Here is a 19,799-nt window from a genome sequence, read left to right as displayed (position 1 = left end):
CTGGAGTCACATGTAGGCCAGACCAGGAAAGGACAGCACATTTCCTTCCCTGCAGGACATTAGTGATGGTCATCATTAGACTTTTAATGAATGCTCACTTCACCCAAGGGGGGGGGGGGGTAGAGAAGCACACCACAGGGGGAAGAAAATGACAGGTTTGGGGGGGGGGGGGGGAAGAAAGAGAAAAGGAGGGAGAGAAGAGAAAAGGAAAGGTTTTAGATGGGCTTCAACAGGCCACTCGTGGCAACAAGCCAGCATCACCCACAGCCACTTGAGGGTCCCTGAACAAAAGGAGGGTCCCTGGAGTGCAGGGGTTCACCCACATGGCATACATAGTTGCCAGCCATATTGGGTAGGCCCTGGAGCACATGGGCTAGGCTGTTGAGTATGGTAACCGTAGCCATTGTGGATAGCTCCTAGGGAACCCCCAGAGTGCTGAGGTGCATCTACAAAGTGAGTGTTGTTGATCCTGCAGGATATTTGGGGGGGGGGGGGGGGGGGGGGGAGAAATACCAAAAACATCCTCCCACATCCATGATAAGATCTAGAGTCTTGCCCACCTTAAAAGTATAAAAGCTGACAGCTGAGGAAAGGGACCAAGCAAGAAAGGGATGGGTGGGACAGACATACCATTCAGGTAACATGACGAGAAGAATGAAATGAAAGAGACTTTAACTGTGTACAGGACCAGCTGCTGGACAGGTCAAACCCTAAAATGGGGAAAACAGCAAACATGGTTAAAGAACTAGGGACATTTATGAAGTAGATTGAGAGAGTTGTGCTTCGGCATTCGTATTACCCAGGTGAGGGAGAGTTTTTCCACAAGTGCACAGGATGTATACCTGTATTGACTTCTTCACAGAGGATCACTGTGGAATTATATTAGCAATGATATTAGATTGGAAACTTTGCATTTGAATAAATAAACCCAATTAAGGAACAATTTAGCATAGTCAATCCACCTAACCTACACCTTTGTAGGAGTGAAAAAGTGGGTTGCACCCCTACAAAAAGGTGTAGGTATAGGTGGATTAACAATGCTAAGTGACTCCTTAATTGGGTTTATTAAAAAAAATTATTCAAATGCAAAGTTCCTACTCTAATATTGCTCTACAGTTAGACTCAAATTTGTTTAATCATTGCTCAGATTGTATTCACCCAACATTAAAAATACCATTGGTCCTCACCATTACCCTTTTCCTCAAAACACATGCATTAAAATTGAAGAATCAGCCATTTGTGCACAAGTGTCAAGGTCCATTATCTACACCCCAACTTCTTCCTCTCTCCCCTCCCCACCACCCCCTCTGCCCCCAGGAGCAAAGGCAATACTACCAGCTTTGTTTGTATCAATATATTCAGATTCTTACTCAAATAGTAAGTATGAAAGCTATCTCAAAACTATATAAAGGCTCACTTAAGCCTGAAAACTTAGTATTAATTTAATATTTCCAGCATTGTGGTAATTCATTTGGAGCTGGTTGCTCCTGCAGAATCATTACCTTGCAGATTAAAATTACAAATTCAAAGGGCAGCACGGTGGCTCGTGGTTAGCATGGTTGCCTCACAGCGCTGAGGTCCCAGGTTCGATCCCAGCTCTGGGTCACTGCAAGTGTGGAATTTGCACATGGCCCGTGTTTGTGTGGGTTTTGCCCCTACAATCCAAAAGATGTGCAGGATAGGTGGATTGGCCACACTAAATTGCCCTTTAATTGGAAAAAAAAATTACAAATTCAGGTGGTTTATGTACCAAGCTATCCCTCACTCCACTGTTCTAGATTTTGAATGGCTAAAAATCCATTGCCCATAGTTGTAAGTATAAGTCAAAGTGCCTCTCGCAGCATAAAGGCAGTGTGAAATACTAGAAATTTCCCCTCAATTCTTAGTTGCATTTGGTCCATTACCAATTAAATTTAGCATTGGATAGTTTTCAAAAATTTTATTAATTTTATTTGAAACAAGTATTAACAAAGAGGTTCTACTGCACCCATGCCAAATGCCCAGTATTTACATAAAAAATTACAAACCCGAAACAGATTAAATTTTATACAAAATGTACAGAGCATATAGTCAATTAAGTGCGAAATGCTATTTGACAGTCAAAGAAAAGAAAAAAGGAAATAAAAGGAAAACAAAGAAACAGGTCATTCAAGTTGAGAGAGATGTCTTTTAAAAGTCAAAGGTTACAGCAGGATTCTCGGCCTGAAATGTAAAAGCTTCTTCAGTGGCATCTGGTACAACACTCTGGTCTTCCTCAACCTACAAAAGCAGAAACAGTAATACTGGATTATCTTCTACAGAATAAAATTCCTTGGTTGTGAAGTCCAAATTTTACATAAAATGGAAAAGGATAATTTCAAACAAAAAAAAAGTCTACACAAGTAAATGCATTCAGTCTCCAGTAACAGAGGGCAGCTTAGCCAGGTGTTACCAATTGATATTTGAACAGTGGAACCTTGGTTAAAAAAAGAATGCTTTGATTAGGATAATTTTTTCTCCAATGGTTTGTTGCAACCATATTCCATGACAGGATTGTGGGTGACTAACATCTACAAGATGTTAATTAGCTAGCAACTGAGGCAACAGTTTTATGGTTTTCAATGCTTAGCACTGCTGCCTCATAGCTCCAGGGTGCAATGTTCTATTCAGACTTCCAGGACTGTGGAGTTTGCACCATTTGTGGGGGGTTTCTCCAGATGCTCCAGTTTCTTCCCAGTCCGAAGGCGTGAGGTTAAGTGGATTGGCCAAGATAAATTGCCCCTTTAGGTGTCCAGTGGAGGCATGGACTTGTGCTCTTTCCAAGGACCAGTGCAGACTTGATGGGCCAAATGGCCTCCTTCTGCACTGGAGGAATTGTATGATCTAGGATTTTATCAGCTCCTATGGAGAGTAGTAGTTTCCTTATTTCCAGCTGGTCACAATTCCACCAGCCAACAACAGCAATTAGTTCCATTATCATTCCATGGTAAATTTGAAGGTTGCAACTTACCAATAGGACAAAAAATAAAGTAAGCCGAAATCCAGCCCAACAGCTCCACTTACCTCTTCAGAGAAGTATTTTTCTATCAGGTTCAGGGAAGCTTTATACACCTGTTCGTTTTCATGGGATTGGAGCGCTTCAATTTTGTCTAGACCTCCACATTCTTCTATCATTAGACAAAGCTTCTCGGTTTCATTAACCTTTTCTGCAGTCTGGAGTAAACAAGGAACAATGAAAACAAAGCTCACTATACAATTGGACTTCCTGTGCAGCAATAAAATTGGGTTGCAAATTAGGGGTTTACTGATTTCCCAAAATTACAATCCAATTTTGCCATCTTGCCAAACTAGATGAGCACTTCTGCTCAGTTCTGAAAGATGGCCTTGCAGCCTCATCAATAACCAATTATGATGTAGTGATGCCGGTGTTGGACTGGGGTGAGCACAGTAAGAAGTCTTACAACACCAGGTTAAAGTCCAACAGGTTTGTTTCAAACACGAGCTTTCGGAGCGCAGCTCCTTCAGGTGACTGGAGGGGTATGATCCAGAAACATTTATATAGACAAAGTCAGCGATGCCAGACAATGCTTGGAATGCGAGAATTTGCAGGTAATCAAATCATTACAGATTGAGAGAGGGATAATCACAGGTTAGAGGTGTGAATTGTCTCAAACCAGAACAGTTGGTGGAATTTTGCAAGTCCAGGCCAGATGTTGGGGAGTGGATGTAATGTGACACGAATCCAAGATCCTGGTTGAGGCCGCACTCATGCGTGCAATAACCAATTAGTCAAGCAACTTTCTGGAGTGCATAGACAGGATTAAACGAGTTTACTATGAAGCCAACTGTTGCACAAGCTAAATTTTGTATTTCCAGCCATCCATCATAACAGATCCAGACAAAGATATACATGCTCTGCCTTTTCAATAAAAATAGCCTGGAAACAGAGGAGAAGACAACTGGTATTTAATTGCACTAAAATTATTTTTTTTTTTTTTTTAAATCAAATGGAAGATTTTGCACCAAGTACAAAAGAATTTAGCACGACCATTAACTCTTGCAAAGCACACTCAGCATTACATTGTACTTTCACAATTGCCCCAGGTAGGAAATTGCAAGATGCCAATTCATGTAATTTCATACTATTTGATACAAAACCACTGGGTACTTACGAAATGGACAAAACATGGGATTTTGGCTTGTTTAGCACACTGACTTGTAATGCAGAACAAGGCAGCAGCTCAGGTTCAATTCCTGTACCAGCTTCCCTGAACAGGTGCCAGAATGTGGTGACTGGGGGCTTTTCAGTAACTTCATTGAAGCCTACTTGTAACAATAAGCAATTATTATAATTACACCGGGGGGGGGGAGAAAGAGAGAGAAGGGAAAAAAAAAAAGTGTTCGGCACAGTCTACTCCACTTGTGCAATCCCACAGGTGGGTTAGTGTTATCAATAACATGCTTTGTACCGAAGAGAACCTTACCAGAAATATATTAGTAATGGCATCCAAAATAACTTGGATAGTCTTGCAGTCTTTGACTGATAGCAAGGCCAGTAATGGCTCCACAACTCCAGATTGAACAAGGTAGATAATTTGATGAATTGTACCACCACTGGTGTAGTTTGTAACAGCCCAGACTGCTTCTTTCTGAGATTTAAAGTCACCCTGTGAAATAAAGTTAGACAAGTGGTTATAAATAAATGCTGTGTAACAGAAAGGCAGAGCATCTAGATACACAGCAGCTACCTATGCTAGTAATGGCAAGAATTAATGTTTGACAAGAGGTCCTTTGTTCATCTGAAGTGGGGGCCCAATTTTAATTATAGAACTTGTTGACTGCAATACTCTGTACAGTATTTAAAATAAAGGAAAATTATGCACAAGTCTCAGTAGGGCTCTGAGCTACAGCCAATAACCAATAAACTGATTGGTGTTAGGGTACACAATGCTGGTTAGTTGGCATGCTATGCTAACACTAATGCCAACTTTAGTCAGAGTCTTGAGGTCATCTCAGTCTGGAGGATGCAAGTGATCCTGGAGTTGAGTGGACTCCTCTCAATCAAGCGCCTAACCACTTGCAAGGCTCAAATCTAGAGTATGAAGTACCCACAAAAGCTGAAGCTAGAGGAGCAGTGACAAAGATATCCCAAGAACAGACTGGAGATGGATGTTCAGAGGTGTGACCGTGGCACAAGAGCAACTTGATTTTTTACAAGCTGCATTTGGCACACTTAATCTAGAGAAGCCAAACCAATGTGGAGAACAGTTTTTAAAGCAGGTAGTGTTTTACTGTTTTTTGATCTGTTCTTTAAGGGTTATGGTTACTGTTCTGTTCGATGGAGGGTGATGGTTAAATACGTTATTATTGGGTAGTTATTTAGTTATGCAGGCATAGTTATGTATTTATGTATTTATTTGAGATTTGTTATTTATATTGTTATATTGTTAAGTTGGGGAGGCGGGACGGGGGGGTGCAAGTTGGTTATGCGTGTTTTCTTTTTCTCTTTTTTCTTCCTCTCGTTTTAAGGGGGCTTTTTTAGGGGCTTGGATGGGGACGGGGGTGGAATTGAAGATGGCGGGGTAGGGTGTGGCCGGGCGAAAGCGCGGGCTTTCCCCTGTTTCCCGCGCGCGGGACGGAGGAAGGGGGAGGAGAGAAGAGTGGGGTGTGGCCAGCAATGGCGGCTTTTCCCGCGCTGAAGCGGGGTCAGAGAGGGATGGCAAGGGGGGGGGGGGGGGGGGGAGGCCCCTCCCCCCCCACATCGGGAGGAGTCGGAGTGTGGCAGGGGCAGCCGGGTCAGCGAAAACCAGCTGACTCTCGGGAGTACGATGGTGGATACACCGCGGCTAGGAGGGGTCCTAGCCAGGGGGGGGGGTGGGGGGAAGGGGGGTTAGGGGGGGATACCGGGTTGCTGCTGGAAAGGCCGAGGACGGGAAGGGAAGAACGGGAGGAGAGAGGGGGGGGGGCCATCGCCATGGGGAACGGGTCAGAAGGGGAGGGTCGGCCCGGGGCGAACAGGGGACAGGACATGGCTAATAGACAGGGGAAAGGGACGGGTCGCTCCGCGACCCGGTTGGTTACTTGGAACGTGAGGGGGCTGAATGGGCCGGTCAAGAGAGCAAGGGTTTTTTCACACCTAAAGGGACTGCAGGCGGATGTGGCAATGTTGCAGGAGACTCACTTGAGAGTAGTAGACCAGGTACGCCTGAGAAGGGGGTGGGTGGGACAGGTGTTCCACTCAGGCTTGGACGCAAAGAACCGGGGGGTGGCGATTTTGGTGGGAAAGAGGGTGTCGTTCGTGGCGGCGCAGGTGGTAGCAGATAAGGAGGGTAGGTACGTGATGGTGAAGGGTAGGCTGCAGGGAGAGAATGTGGTGCTGGTGAATGTGTATGCCCCGAATTGGGATGACGCGGGTTTTATGAGGCGCCTGTTGGGCCTCATTCCGGGTCTGGAGGCAGGGGGCCTGATCATGGGGGGGGGACTTCAATACAGTGCTCGACCCTGGGCTGGACAGATCGAGTTCCAGGACGAATAGGAGGCCGGCAGCGGCAGAGGTGCTAAGGGGGTTCATGGAGCAGATGGGGGGGTAGACCCTTGGAGATTTGGCAGGCCAAGGGCGAGGGAGTATTCTTTTTTCTCCCACGTCCACAGGGTGTACTCCAGAATAGACTTTTTTGTACTGAGCAGGGGGCTGATTTCGAGAGTGCAGGACACGGAGTACTCGGCCATTGCGATTTCGGACCATGCACCACACTGGGTAGAGGTAGAACTGGGGGAAGCACGGGACCAGCGCCCGTTGTGGCGCCTGGATGTGGGGCTGCTGGCGGACAATGAGGTGTGCGGAAGGGTCCGGAAGGGCATTGAGAGATATCTGGGCACGAACGACACGGGCGAGGTGAAGGTGGGGGTAGTCTGGGAGGCCCTGAAAGCAGTGATCAGAGGAGAGCTGATCTCCATAAGGGCACACAGAGAAAGGAAGGAGAGGCAGGAGAGGGAGAGACTGGTGGGGGAACTTATAGAAGTGGACAGGAGATATGCGGAGACACCAGAGGAGGGGCTGTTGAGGGAGCGGTGCAGTTTACAGGCCCAGTTTGACCTACTGACCACTAGGAAGGCGGAGACGCAATGGAGAAGGGCACAGGGCGCGGTCTATAAGTACGGGGAAAAGGCGAGCAGGATGCTAGCACACCAGCTGCGCAAGCGAGATGCAGCCAGAGAGATTGGGGGAGTGAGAGAGAAGGGAGGGAACGTAGTGCAGAAGGGGCAAGAGGTGAACGGGGTCTTCAGGGATTTCTACAGGGAATTGTACCGGTCTGAGCCGCCCAGGAGGAGGGGGGGAATGGAGAACTTCCTCGATAGATTGAGGTTCCCAAAGGTCCAGGAGGAACGGGTGGAGGGGCTGGGGGCGCCGATAGAGCTGCAGGAGCTAGTTAAAGGGATAGGCCAGATGCAGGCGGGGAAGGCGCCGGGGCCGGATGGGTTCCCGGTGGAATTTTATAAGAAGTATGTGGACTTGGTGGGTCCAGTGCTGGTGCGAGCCTTCAATGAGGCGCGAGAGGGGGGGGTTCTGCCCCCGACAATGTCACAGGCCCTGATCTCCTTGATCCTGAAGCAGGACAAAGACCCTGTACAGTGCGGGTCCTACAGGCCCATCTCCCTCTTGAATGTAGATGCCAAACTGTTGGCAAAGGTCCTGGCAACCAGAATAGAGGATTGTGTGCCAGGGGTAATCCATGAGGACCAGACGGGGTTCGTAAAGGGACGACAACTTAACACAAATGTCCAGAGACTGTTGAATGTGATTATGATGCCAGCAGTGGAGGGGGAGGCTGAGATAGTGGTAGCACTGGATGCGGAGAAGGCATTCGATAGGGTGGAGTGGGAATACCTGTGGGAGACGCTGGAACGGTTTGGGTTTGGGGAGGGATTTATCAAGTGGGTGAAGCTGTTGTATTCGGCCCCGATGGAGAGTGTGGTTACAAACGGGAGGAGGTCAGAGTATTTTGGGCTCCATCGAGGTACCAGGCAGGGCTGCCCCCTATCCCCCTTACTATTTGCATTAGCGATCGAACCGTTGGCGATGGCACTGAGGGGTTCAGGGGGGTGGAGAGGACTGACAAGGGGAGGGGAGGAACATCGGGTATCACTCTATGCGGATGATTTGTTGTTATATGTGGCGGACCCGGAAGGGGGAATGCCGGAGGTAATGGAAATACTAGCGGAGTTTGGGGACTTTTCAGGATATAAATTAAATGTGGGTAAAAGTGAGGTCTTTGTGATACACCCAGGAGATCAGGGGGAGGGAATTGGGCGGCTCCCCTTTAAGAGAGCAGTAAAGAGCTTCAGGTACTTGGGGGTGCAGGTGGCAAGGAACTGGGGGACCCTCCACAAGCTGAACTTTTCAAGGCTGGTGGAGCAGATGGAGGAGGAGTTCAAGAGGTGGGACATGGTACCGCTGTCGCTAGCAGGGAGGGTGCAGTCAGTCAAAATGACGGTCCTCCCGAGGTTCTTGTTTCTGTTCCAGTGCTTGCCCATCTTTCTCCCCAGGGCCTTCTTCAAGAAGGTAACTAGCAGCATTATGGGCTATGTGTGGGCACATGGCACCCCTAGAGTGAGAAGGATTTTCTTGGAACGGAGTAGGGACAGTGGAGGATTAGCGCTACCCAATCTTTCCGGATACTACTGGGCGGCGAACGCATCGATGGTGCGCAAGTGGGTGATGGAGGGGGAGGGGGCAGCTTGGAAACGTATGGAGAGGGCGTCCTGCGGCAATACAAGCCTGGGGGCGCTAGTAACGGCACCATGGCCGCTCCCCCCCACAAGATATACCACGAGTCCGGTAGTGGCGGCCACCCTTAAAATCTGGGGGCAGTGGAGGCGACACAGGGGGGAAGTGGGGGGTCTGATGGCGGCGCCACCGAGAGGGAACCACAGATTTGTCCCGGGGAACACTGGCGGGGGATTCCAGAGCTGGCACAGGGCGGGCATCAGGCAACTGAGGGACATGTTCATAGAGGGGAGGTTTGCGAGCCTGGGGGAGCTGGAGGAGAAATTTGAGCTCCCCCCGGGGAACACGTTTAGATACCTGCAGGTGAAGGCATTTGCCAGACGACAGGTGGAAGGATTTCCCTTGCTTCCCGATAGAGGGGCGAGTGATAGGGTGCTGTCAGGGGCCTGGGTCGGAGAAGGGAAGGTCTCGGACATCTACAGAATAATGCAGGAGGTGGAGGAGGTACCGATAGAGGAGCTGAAAGACAAGTGGGAAGCGGAGCTGGGAGAGCAGATAGAGGATGGGACATGGGCGGATGCCCTAGAGAGGGTCAATTCGTCGTCGTCGTGCGCAAGGTTGGGCCTCATCCAATTTAAGGTGCTGCACAGAGCCCATATGACGGGGACTAGGATGAGTCGGTTCTTCGGGGGTGAGGACAGGTGTGTCAGGTGTTCGGGAAGCCCTGCGAACCATGCACATATGTTCTGGATGTGTCCGGCACTGGAGGAGTTCTGGGAGGGGGTGGCGGGGACGGTATCGAGAGTGGTGGGAACCAGGGTCAAACCAGGGTGGGGGCTAGCGATTTTTGGGGTTGGGGTGGAGCCAGGAGTACAGGAGGCAAGGGAGGCCGGAATATTGGCCTTTGCGTCCTTGGTAGCTCGGAGAAGGATCTTGATTCAGTGGAGGGACACAAGGCCACCAAGTGTTAACACCTGGTTAAACGACATGGCAAGCTTCATCCAATTGGAAAGAATCAAATTCGCCCTGAGAGGGTCGGTACAGGGGTTCTTCCGGCGGTGGCAGCCCTTCCTTGACTTTCTGGATCAGAGATAGGAACTGGAGGCCGAAACAGCAGCAACCCGGGGAGAAAGGGGGGGGGGGGGAGGGGGGGGGGGGGGATAGCAACGAAGGGAGCACGTCAGCGGGGGGTCGCGGGCAATGGCTGCCCGAGGCCATCGGCAGAAAGGGAAAAACGGTTTGGTTGCTAGACTGGTAGCGCGGGGGGGGGGGGGGGGGGGGGAAAAGAGGGTGGGGGGGTGCGCGCGGGGGAGGGCGTGGGGAGGATTTTCCGGGGGGGGATTTGTTGTGTTATAATTTAAAATGTAGTAGGGGTAAATGTTTGTATCGAAAAATTTCAATAAAAATTATTTTAAAAAAAAAGCAGGTAGTGTATAATTTGACTGTCAATTCATATTGTACATAGTCCAACTGCATCCCAGCAAAGAGCCACTTGTCTCTAGTGATAATGTGAGTACATGATTTATCCATCATTACCATTTAAATTTACACAGGTGTCCTTTGGATCCCAAGGTACACTTCCAAGTAACATGATAATCCAAGAGGACAGTGGAAGAAAAACCATTGTCCAGAATAGGTTTGGTTACAAGGGAAGGTCAGCACAGTGGTTATCACTGCTGCCTCATAGCACCAAGGACCTTGTTCAGGTGACTGTGGAGTTTGCACTTTTCTCCCAGTGTCTGCATGAGTTTCCTCCGGCTGCTCCGGTTTCCTCCCACAGTCCTTAGGTCAATTGGCCATGCTAATATTGCCCAAAAGGTTAGGTGGTGTATGGGGACCAGGGCCAAGGTAGGGCACAGGCTGGTGCAGACTTGATGGGCTGGGGCAGCACGGTGGCCTAGTGGTTAGCACAACCGCCTCACGGCGCTGAGGTCCCAGGTTCGATCCCGGCTCTGGGTCACTGTGGAGTTTGCACAGTCTCCCCGTGTCTGCGTGGGTTTCGCCCCCACAACCCAAAAAAATGTGCAGAGTAGGTGGATTGGCCATGCTAAATTGCCCCTTAATTAGAAAAAATAATTGGCTAATCTAAATTTATAAAATAAAAAAAAAATAAAAAAATAAAAAAAAGACTTGATGGGCTGAATGGTCTCCTTCTGCACTGTCAGGATTGAATGATGTTCTATTGCTTGAAATACTAGCTTAATTGTATTCAAGGTTGAGCAACCGTTTGTAACGCTGGAGGTTCTAGCTATGAGTGTGCCATGATTGTTACTACAGATTTTCAATTGCTCACCTTTCTAAGCAATTGAACGAGAGGTGGAACAAGTCCACTGTCAATAACTGCTTGGATTTGTTCTGGCTTCCCAGCTGTAATGTTTGAAATTGTCCAGGCAGCCTCCTTTTGGACGTTGCCCTTTGTGTGGACAAGCAGAGCACCAAAGTAGTCCAGCACACCAGAGTCAATCACGTTCTGTGTCTGGTCATCTGTACCAGTCACAATATTGCCCACTGCCCGGAGGCCAGGTGTCTGAAAAACATAATTCATAAAGTGAATTACCAGTATACAACCAGAATTACCAGTATACACAGTGTGAGGTTAAAGATTTTAATATTGTGTTAATAACAAGTTGTGTTTTAAAAATACCAAATCCTTATTTTTTTCATGCAATCATTAAGTGGTTTTGGTCCAGTATCCCATCCACTGTCAAGGTCTGGTCTAGCATTGTAATTGTACATTTTGCTGTGAAATGCTGAATTTGCATTAACAAGAACCAATTGTACTTTGCATGGATTTAATTGTTGCTAGTGAAGAATTCACTTGAAGCAGGTTAAAAATGCTGCAAGTGCTACAATGCTTAGTGCAGCTCAGTAACCACTGAACTGCGGCTCACTAACTCACTCCAGCCTTCCAATATTTATCATTAAATTTAGATATTTCTAAATAGCCATGTGATTTGAATATAATATTAAAAACTTACCACTATAGTTAGTTCACATGATGCCAGGAGCTGCACCAAGCGTGGCACCACCCCAGTGCTCACCACCACTTCAATGCGATCATTTGAGCCATCGGTTAGATAAGAAATAGCCCAGCATGCATCTGTGAGAACCTCTTTGTCATCATGATGTAGCAGGCGTACAAGGGCTGGCAGAATCTGCTTTACTGCTTCTATAGGTGGAGATGGGCTCTTGTTGCGGCAGAGATTTGACAATGTCCAAGTTACATTTCGCAGATAACTAGACTGGATTGAGAAGAGATAGTTTGTTGGAAACAGTTTGATAATATACCCCATGCATCCTAGTGTTTGTTCACATTTTAAGACGTTACTTTTCAGGTGGAAGTGATCTATGCAAAACTGCTTCACTGTTGCAGTGAAAACATACTGGCCAGCATTGTGTTAACCTGCACCACAGGAACTGCTGCAGTTCAAGGTGGCTCACCAACACCTTAGAATTAGAGATGAACAATATGGTAACCTTGCCGATCTGGAAGGTTGCCACATGCAAATAAGTGCAAAACGTGAACACATTTGAGCAAAATAAACCCTTTGCCGATTCAAAATGTACACAGTATATTACACTTGATTTAGACCATGATTTAGACCATAAGACATAGGGGCAGAATTAGACCCATCAAGTCTGCTCCGCCATTCAATCATGGCTGATATTTCTCATCCCCATTACCCCCGATCCCTTTATTGATCAAAAACCTATCTATCTCCGTTTTAAAGACAGTGATTTGGTCTCCACAGCCTTCTGCAGCAAAGTTCCACAGATTCACCACCCTCTGGCTGAAGAAATTCCACCTCATTTGTTTTAAAGGATCATCCCACCTCATCCGTTTTAAAGGATCGTCCCTTCAGTCAGATGGTGTCCTCTGCTTCTAGTTTTTCCTAGAAGTGGGAACATCCTCTCCACGTCCACTCTATCCAGGCCTCAGTATCCTGCAAGTTCCAATAAGATCTTCCTCTTCCTTCTAAACTCCCAACAAGTACACACCCAGAGTCCTCAACTGCTCCTCCTACAATTAAAGCTCTTCATTTCAGGGATCATTCTTGCGAACCTCCTCTGGACCCTTTCCAAGGCCAGCACATCCTTCTTAGATACAGGGCCCAAAACTGCTCACAATACTCCAAATGGGGTCTGACTGACCAGAGCCATATATAGCTTCAGAAGTACATCCCTGGTCTTGTATTCTAGCCCTCTCGACACAAATGCTAACATTGCATTTGCCTTCCTAACTGCCAACTGAACCTGCACATTAACCTTGAGAATCATGAACAAGGACTCCCAAGTCCCTTTGTGCTTCTGATTTTCTATGCATCTTTTTTTCCCCACATTGTATTCATCTGCAACTTCTTTGCTCTCTCCAAGCCTGCCCAAGTCCCTCTGAAGCCCACCTGCTTCCTCCATTACCTGCCCCTCTACAGATCTTTGTATCATTTGATCAATCTTACCATCACTTTCAGAACAGAATTGGTACAGTGCAGAAGGAGGCCATTCAGTCCATCAAGTCCACACCAACCGTCTGAAAGAGCTCTCCACCCAAATCCATTTGCCTGCCCTATCCCAATAACCCTCAACCTAACCTACACTTCCCTGGACACTAAGGGGCAATTTAGCATGGCCAATCCACCTAACCTGCACCTTTGGACTGTGGGATGAAACCAGGCATATATGCTACTCCAACTCTCACCAAGAAAGTGTCTCACCGATAATGCAGATAATTCAGGAACAGCCAGTAATGCAAGTAATGGGTCAAGGGCGCCACACTTGATCACTAAGTCTCTGTAGTGTGATCCATCACCTGAAACAAATAAGCCAGGTCATTCTCCAGAAAAATTTTATCACAAGTATGCAAAGCAAAATTAAGTGCAATGTTGTAGTGCATCAGCATTTCATTGTCTGTTATTGATGGGACAAGTTAAGTTGCATGTATTTGCAATTAAATTGTGGAAGCCCATTTTCAGGAAACATTACAAATGAATGACTGAAATCATACAATCCAGATAACTGCAAGGCTCTCAAATAACATAGGCCAAAACAAGTCAACACCCAAGAAATTAGTGTTCTGCTCAGAAACGTGAAAAATGAAATGAAAATCACTTATCGTCACGAGTAGGCTTCAATGAAGTTACTGTGAAAAGCCCTGTCAGGGTTTTGAGCAGAAATAATTACAGGCCAGAGTTTTGGAATCTCAAAAGATAGAACTATTCTCCAAGAATGAGCTGATGAATTTTGGCAGAATGGATGGGCATTAGAATCTTCGTAGCGAGTTCTAGCAAGTGGTCGCACACAGGGCAGCTCCTGCTCCAAGGTGTAGAACAGAGCCCTTCCACCGAGTGGCATATCTGCAGATTCTGGCAAAAGGTGAAAGACCTTGCCAAGTAAAGAGATGTGTGGCACAGCAGTTATTGGAAAAATTGAGGGGGACAGTGGTACAGGTTAGGGAAGACCAGATGGAGCAGTTACTGGCTTTTATTAGAGAAGAGTTTTGTCAAAGAAAGGAGATGCAAGAGGCCCGATTGAAGGCCATCAAAGGAAAGGGTCAAGAAGTGTTTGGAAGTACAGGGGTCACAGTTCTGGGATATCAGACCACAATGATCAGAAGGTGGCATTAGAGGCAGAGGTGGGGTGCCTGGGAGACCTTTTGCACTAAGAGCAAAGGTGGAAGAGCAGGAGAACAGGTCTAGAAGACGGTATCGTCATATCTTCCACTCCTTCAGGCAGAGTGCCATGAGATAAGTCTAGATGCTGGCAGGGCTGGTGGCAGAGGAGGTGCTGGAGAAGGCCCCAGAGGTGGATTGAGCACACAAGTGTCAAAGGAAGAAGCCAAGAGCAGAGGAGCCACCACAGGCAGTGATTGCAAAGCTCCACAAGTTTGTGGAAAGGAAAAGATCCTGCAGTGGGTCAGGGAGAAGCAAAACCATTAATGAAGGGGGATCAAGGTCCAAATATACCAGGACATTGGCGCAGAACTGGCAAAAAGGCACACTCGATTCAACTGGGCCAAGGTTTTATATAGACTTTCAGGGTGATCTACCCAGCAAACTGTGGGTGACTTTTGAAGGCCAGGAGTATTATTTGGAAACCCCAGAGGCAGCGAATGACTTCATTAAAGAGCACAAACAGGAGAACAGACCTTTAATGAGAGATGGAGGAGCTGGCACAATGGAGTTTGGTGGCTATGGGTAGTGTGGGGTTTCTCTTTTCTTCTGAAGTGGAGGGTTTTCATTGGGTCGACTACTTGTCGCAGGGGTAATAAGTCTGTAAGGGGCAACAGTCTCTCTCTCCACCCGCCCGCCCCCGCCCCCCCGGTGATGGTGTTTATGTTTTGGAGGAGATACTGTCTGGCAGCAGAGTCCACATGCAGCCACAGACCCCATTATTCTCCAGCCGTTTATGTTGGCAAGGCCAGGGTCGGCTGCCAGATTGTACCCCTCCTTGTACCCCCCCCCCCCCAAAACACAAAGACTGGAGGCACCTGCCACAGTCTGCAGCCACCACGCTAGGTTGACGAAAACTCATCTGTGCCATCAGAATGTCAGACCATCTGGGGCAGGCCTTCAGGTGATATCCTGTGCCGTCCCAATGGCGTGCACCGTACTCCTGATGATGCAGTTTAGGAGGGGGCGGAACATCCAGACACAGGCACCATGCCCAATTTTGTGTCAAGGGATTCTCTGCCTGATACCCAATTACAATATCGGCGTCGGGCAGAGAATCCCACATGGGGTTTGAGTGCGCGAAGGGAGTGAGTGACCCAGGTGGGAGATGTTAGTGAAATGTGTACACACCGAATTGGGACGATGTGGGGATTGTGAGGGGGGGGGGGGGGGTTTACTGGGAGCGATCCAGACTTGGCCACACACCAGTTGATTATGGGAGGGGATTTTAACGGTTTGCTGGGGAAGAGGGTGGCCAGGACAAGCCCCAGGTCAATGGGAAGGCTGCGAAGTGCAAAGGAGGTGGGAGGTTCAACGTAGTTGGGATAGGAGCAAGAGTTTGGGATGGGAGCAAGCACTGGGATGGAGGATGGATACAGGGTTGTTAGCAGACAAGGTTTTGTAATATGGTGCAGTCAGTGATTAAGGACTATGTGAAGTTCAACCAAAATGGGGAGGTATTGGCAGCCACATTGTGAGAGGCATGGAAGGCAGTGGTTCGAGGAGAGAGAGATCGTCAAGGTACAGGAAGGAGGGGGATATGGAACAGTTCTTAGACAGGCTGCAATTTCCATGGCTGGATGAGATGGGGAGGCAGGCACTAGAGGAGCCTTTAGGGCTGGGGGAGATAATGGAGAGTACAAGAGGGATGAAGTCAGGGGAAGGCTCCAGGGCCAGACGGTTATCCAGTGGAATTTTATGAAGTTTGCAGTGAAATTGGCACCACACCTACTGGGGGATTTAGCGAGGCACTAGAGAAGGGAGATGGTGGCCTGGTTAGGGGACCTTGTGATTTCCTCCAGTTGGAGAAAATAAAGTTTGAACTGAAGGGTTCAGCAGACAGCTTTGAGGGACAATTGATAAGGGTTGTACTAGGTTCTGACAGGTTAAAGAAAATCTGTTCCCATGAGCTGATGGTACAAGGATTAAGGAACATGGATTTAAGAGTTGGGGCAAGAAATGAAGAGATAGGGCAGCACGGTGGCCTAGTGGTTAGCACAACCGCCTCACGGCGCTGAGGTCCCAGGTTCGATCCCGGCTCTGGGTCACTGTCCGTGTGGAGTTTGCACATTCTCCCCGTGTCTGCGTGGGTCTCGCCCCCACAACCCAAAGATGTGCAGGGTAGGTGGATTGGCCATGCTAAATTGCCCCTTAATTGGAAAAAAAAATTGGGTAATCTAAATTTATAAATAAAAAAAAATAAAAAAAATAAATGAAGAGATGCAATTGCAGCAAGTTGCTATGTGTAGCCAGGAACACTGCATAAAAGGGCCATGGAAGTAGAGAATGTATTCAAAAGGAAATTAGAAAGGCACTGATGGTACTACACTTCAAGGGCTGTAGGGGATAGAGCAAAGGATATGAGATGACTGGAATGCTGGAGCCGACAGATTCAATGGAGGAGTGGCCTGTGTCATGATGACTATGGTCAATAAAATTTCTTGCCATGGTTGAAATTTAATACATCAACATCTTAATGCACAACCACATCATACAGTGCAGTACACCAATAACTGGCCTTTCATGCATTAAGAGGACCAGAATATCTAAATGGAAAGGGATCAGTGAATAGCCTTCAATAATAAACCCCAACTTTCTCTTGTCCGGCCACCCCCACCCTCCTCTCACCCAATTCCGAGGTGTAAATTTGAACTAATTACTTATAGCCAAGTTGCGACCCAATTTACAGATTTCAATTGTCAATGAACATCTTACAAACAATCCTTCCACTCATGTAGTTATTACTCAACAATTACCTGCAATGTTTCCTAAAGCCCATACTGCTTGTTCACTGATGTGTGGATGTGGAGAGGCTAACAAATTGATGAATGCTTGAATAGCACCACCTTCAACGACTGCCTTGGTCTGATCAGAGGTTCCAGAAGCTATGTTGGTGAGGGCCCATGCAGCTTCAAACTGGATGGGGCTACAGTCAAAGTTGCCAAGGAATTCTACAAATCTGGGGATGAGCCCAGCCTGAATGATTTTGTCTATGGGAGGATGTTTCTCTCTAGAAAGTAGTTTCCTGGAAATTAAAAACACAATTTTTTATACAATGCCAGCAATAGTACTGTTAAATATCACTCAATGGGTTAAGCACATGTAAAACACCAAGTTTCAATCCTGAAAGAAACAAACAATAGTCCTGGATTCAGCTGTTTAACTGGGAAACTGGAGGCAACAAACTAGATCAAAATATTTTAAAGAGTTGTTTTTGGACTCCAACATCCCCATCATCATGCAAGCTAACTCAGGTTGTTCCAACTGGCCCACTTCACTAATCATTTGGGGGGGGGGGGGGGGCAGGGAGGAGCAGTTTTTGTTCTAAGTTATCAACCCTAGCTGGAAAAGCATACTTGCAGGGACTGGTTTGTGATCAGCTTCAGTTCTATTCAGTCTGGCAGTTTATTTATCTTTGCTAATGCCACAGGTCATAAAAATGATCCAACAGATTTGTAGTTTTATTGCAGAGTTAAGTTTGCCCAAGATTATTATTGGGTGGTAGAGGTTTGTAACTCTATAAACTGTAATTGATGCTAGATCAGTAGTTAATTTTTAAATTGGAGATCAAGGTGAAGACCCCGTGAGCCCTACAACCATAGACTCCCTCCAGTGCAAGAGGCCATTCGGCCCATCGAGCCTGCACCGACATAACGAGTGCTTGAATTGGGTGACGGTACTTTAGCACATTCAGATTAATTGAAATTACAGATGGGAGAAAGTGCACCAATTCTATATTCCAAAAGTTTGTTCAATATTCCTACAGCATACTGTCCAATTATAACTATATTTGACACCACACGGCTTTAATTAAAGAAGAAAGAGTTCTGGGGCTCCACGTTAACTTCCAAATGTTGTAACATTTTAAAAGGCTTCTAATTCTAAGTACGGTGGCAGGAGACAGTCAATCCATTCTTACCTAGCAGCCTGAGTCGCTTGGAGTTGAGTTTCCAAATAATTGCTCTGGAGACCTTGAATGATGTCTTCCAAACTCATATGCACCTGATTTTTATTTGTTAACAAAAAAAAAAACCAGCAATTAAAAGTAGAACGCCAATTATTGTTTTTAATATTACACGATTCGGAGGTGTACGATACCTGGATGCTGTTCTTCTCCTGAAGGGGAGATACATTTTCATCGGGAAAACTGTTCACATTCCTCCTTTTAAACAGCTGGTCATCCTTTTTGGCTTTCCGCAGCTCAACGTTAGTTTCGATTCTCCTGCGTCGCAATTCCTTTTGGAGCAAGGACGGAATCAATCAGGAAATTTGTAATCATCATGAAACTGCTCAACAAAACCGCCACAAACACTGCAACTTACATTGGCGTCTTTACCCTTGTTCTTAAACTTGGTCAGGCGGCTGCAGGCGTTCTCGTTGGGCGTGGTTGACATCTTCCAACTTTTCAAGCAACTCGATCAAAAAAAAGTTAACTCTACATAACAAAATAAGACATTGGATAGGTGAACCACAATATATACAATTTGGCAAAGTTAAAAACAGTGTTAAAAGGGAAGACTTCTGCACCTCTTTTAAAAGTTAGCAACCACCCAAGTTCCAGCACTTAAAACCAGCTTTAAAAGAGTTGCTTAGTTAAAGAGCGAATAGTTCCAGAATGAAAAGCTGAGCGAGTCTTTGCCCAAGTTACAAGACAAAGATTTTACAGGCACGCCACGTTTGAAGGGCCTTTCGCTGGAGATACTTTCACGGAGTTCTACCTTGGTTAAAATTCTGTTACCGCTCCACAAGAGGAATAGGATAATCTTAGCAACTCAGCGCTGTAAATTTTTAAATAACTATCTATGTGAATTACCAACAGAGCGTGTCCAGCTGTGTGCCTTGTAATCGCTGCCACTCCCGACACAACTGCGAGCCGGGCCCCCACTGCAGCTATTTAAACCTCCCGCCTCACCCCTCTCCCATTGGCTCATTCGAGTCAAAGCAATTTCCCCATTGGCTGATTTGAAAGAAGCTGAGGATGCGGTTGGTCGGAGTTGCCATGCCAACCGCTCAGCCAATCAGCTGGCGGGTAAAAAAGTTACTCCGCGCACAGCGCCAACCCTGGCGGGGGAAATGTTGTAAATGGTCAGTTTCCCCTCCTTCCTCCTCCTCTTCTTCCACGTGGGACTTGTGAAAAAGTAACTATTGGTTCAGGATAAGAAAATATAAAATGCTCAGCAATGCCCGAGTCTGGTGCATTTTTGAAACATCGTCCAAAATCAGGTTCCGGGCACCGGTCTTGGCCACTATTCGACACTGCATGGTTTTATGTCCGGTATTTTGTGCCTTGGTACATTTACCACAAAGAAGTAGTCAGGGATCTGTGCTTGCTTATTTCCCAGTCTGCAGCAACCTCCTACCAACTGGGACACAAAAAAAGCCAAAAGTTTGTTTTAATACTTCTTTCCACCCCTTACCCACATCCC

General features: G+C 47.0%; 2 protein-coding genes across 3 annotated transcripts in view; one reads left to right on the top strand and one right to left on the bottom strand.

Annotated features, from left to right (window-relative positions):
- The window catches only part of LOC119953150, an 82,291-nt gene that overhangs the window by 36,671 nt on the left and 25,821 nt on the right, over window positions 1-19,799 (top strand). The window lies entirely within an intron of this gene.
- kpna2 (karyopherin alpha 2 (RAG cohort 1, importin alpha 1)) lies at window positions 1,925-19,273 on the bottom strand. Of its 2 annotated transcripts, none has more exons than XM_038777047.1 (11): window positions 19,187-19,273; window positions 18,696-18,808; window positions 18,472-18,609; window positions 18,293-18,375; window positions 17,130-17,398; window positions 13,420-13,514; window positions 11,686-11,949; window positions 11,001-11,234; window positions 4,464-4,646; window positions 3,043-3,192; window positions 1,925-2,259 (listed from the first exon to the last, which is right to left on the bottom strand). In XM_038777047.1, the coding sequence occupies exons 2-11, from the start codon at window positions 18,765-18,767 to the stop codon at window positions 2,170-2,172; spliced, it is 1,578 nt and encodes a 525-aa protein (XP_038632975.1). In that variant the 5' UTR covers window positions 18,768-18,808; window positions 19,187-19,273; the 3' UTR covers window positions 1,925-2,169. The 2 variants fall into 2 exon arrangements, with proteins under 2 accessions (XP_038632975.1, XP_038632976.1); XM_038777048.1 differs by lacking the exon at window positions 19,187-19,273 and adding an exon at window positions 19,092-19,110.

The sequence above is a fragment of the Scyliorhinus canicula genome, chromosome 18 (assembly GCF_902713615.1).
Source record: "Scyliorhinus canicula chromosome 18, sScyCan1.1, whole genome shotgun sequence".
Lineage (NCBI taxonomy): Eukaryota > Metazoa > Chordata > Chondrichthyes > Carcharhiniformes > Scyliorhinidae > Scyliorhinus > Scyliorhinus canicula.
Note: the sequence above shows the minus strand (reverse complement) of the source record. Positions and strands in the feature narration are given on the sequence as shown.

Coding starts and splice junctions, on each gene's coding strand:
- kpna2 (XM_038777047.1), bottom strand. CDS start 18,767: ATGTCAACCACGCCCAACGAGAACGCCTGCAGCCGCCTGACCAAGTTT. Junction 13,515..17,129: donor GGCTTTAGGAAACATTGCAG/GTAATTGTTGAG, acceptor TATTTGTTTCAG/GTGATGGATCACACTACAGA. Junction 11,235..11,685: donor CATGTGAACTAACTATAGTG/GTAAGTTTTTAA, acceptor TATGTTTTTCAG/ACACCTGGCCTCCGGGCAGT.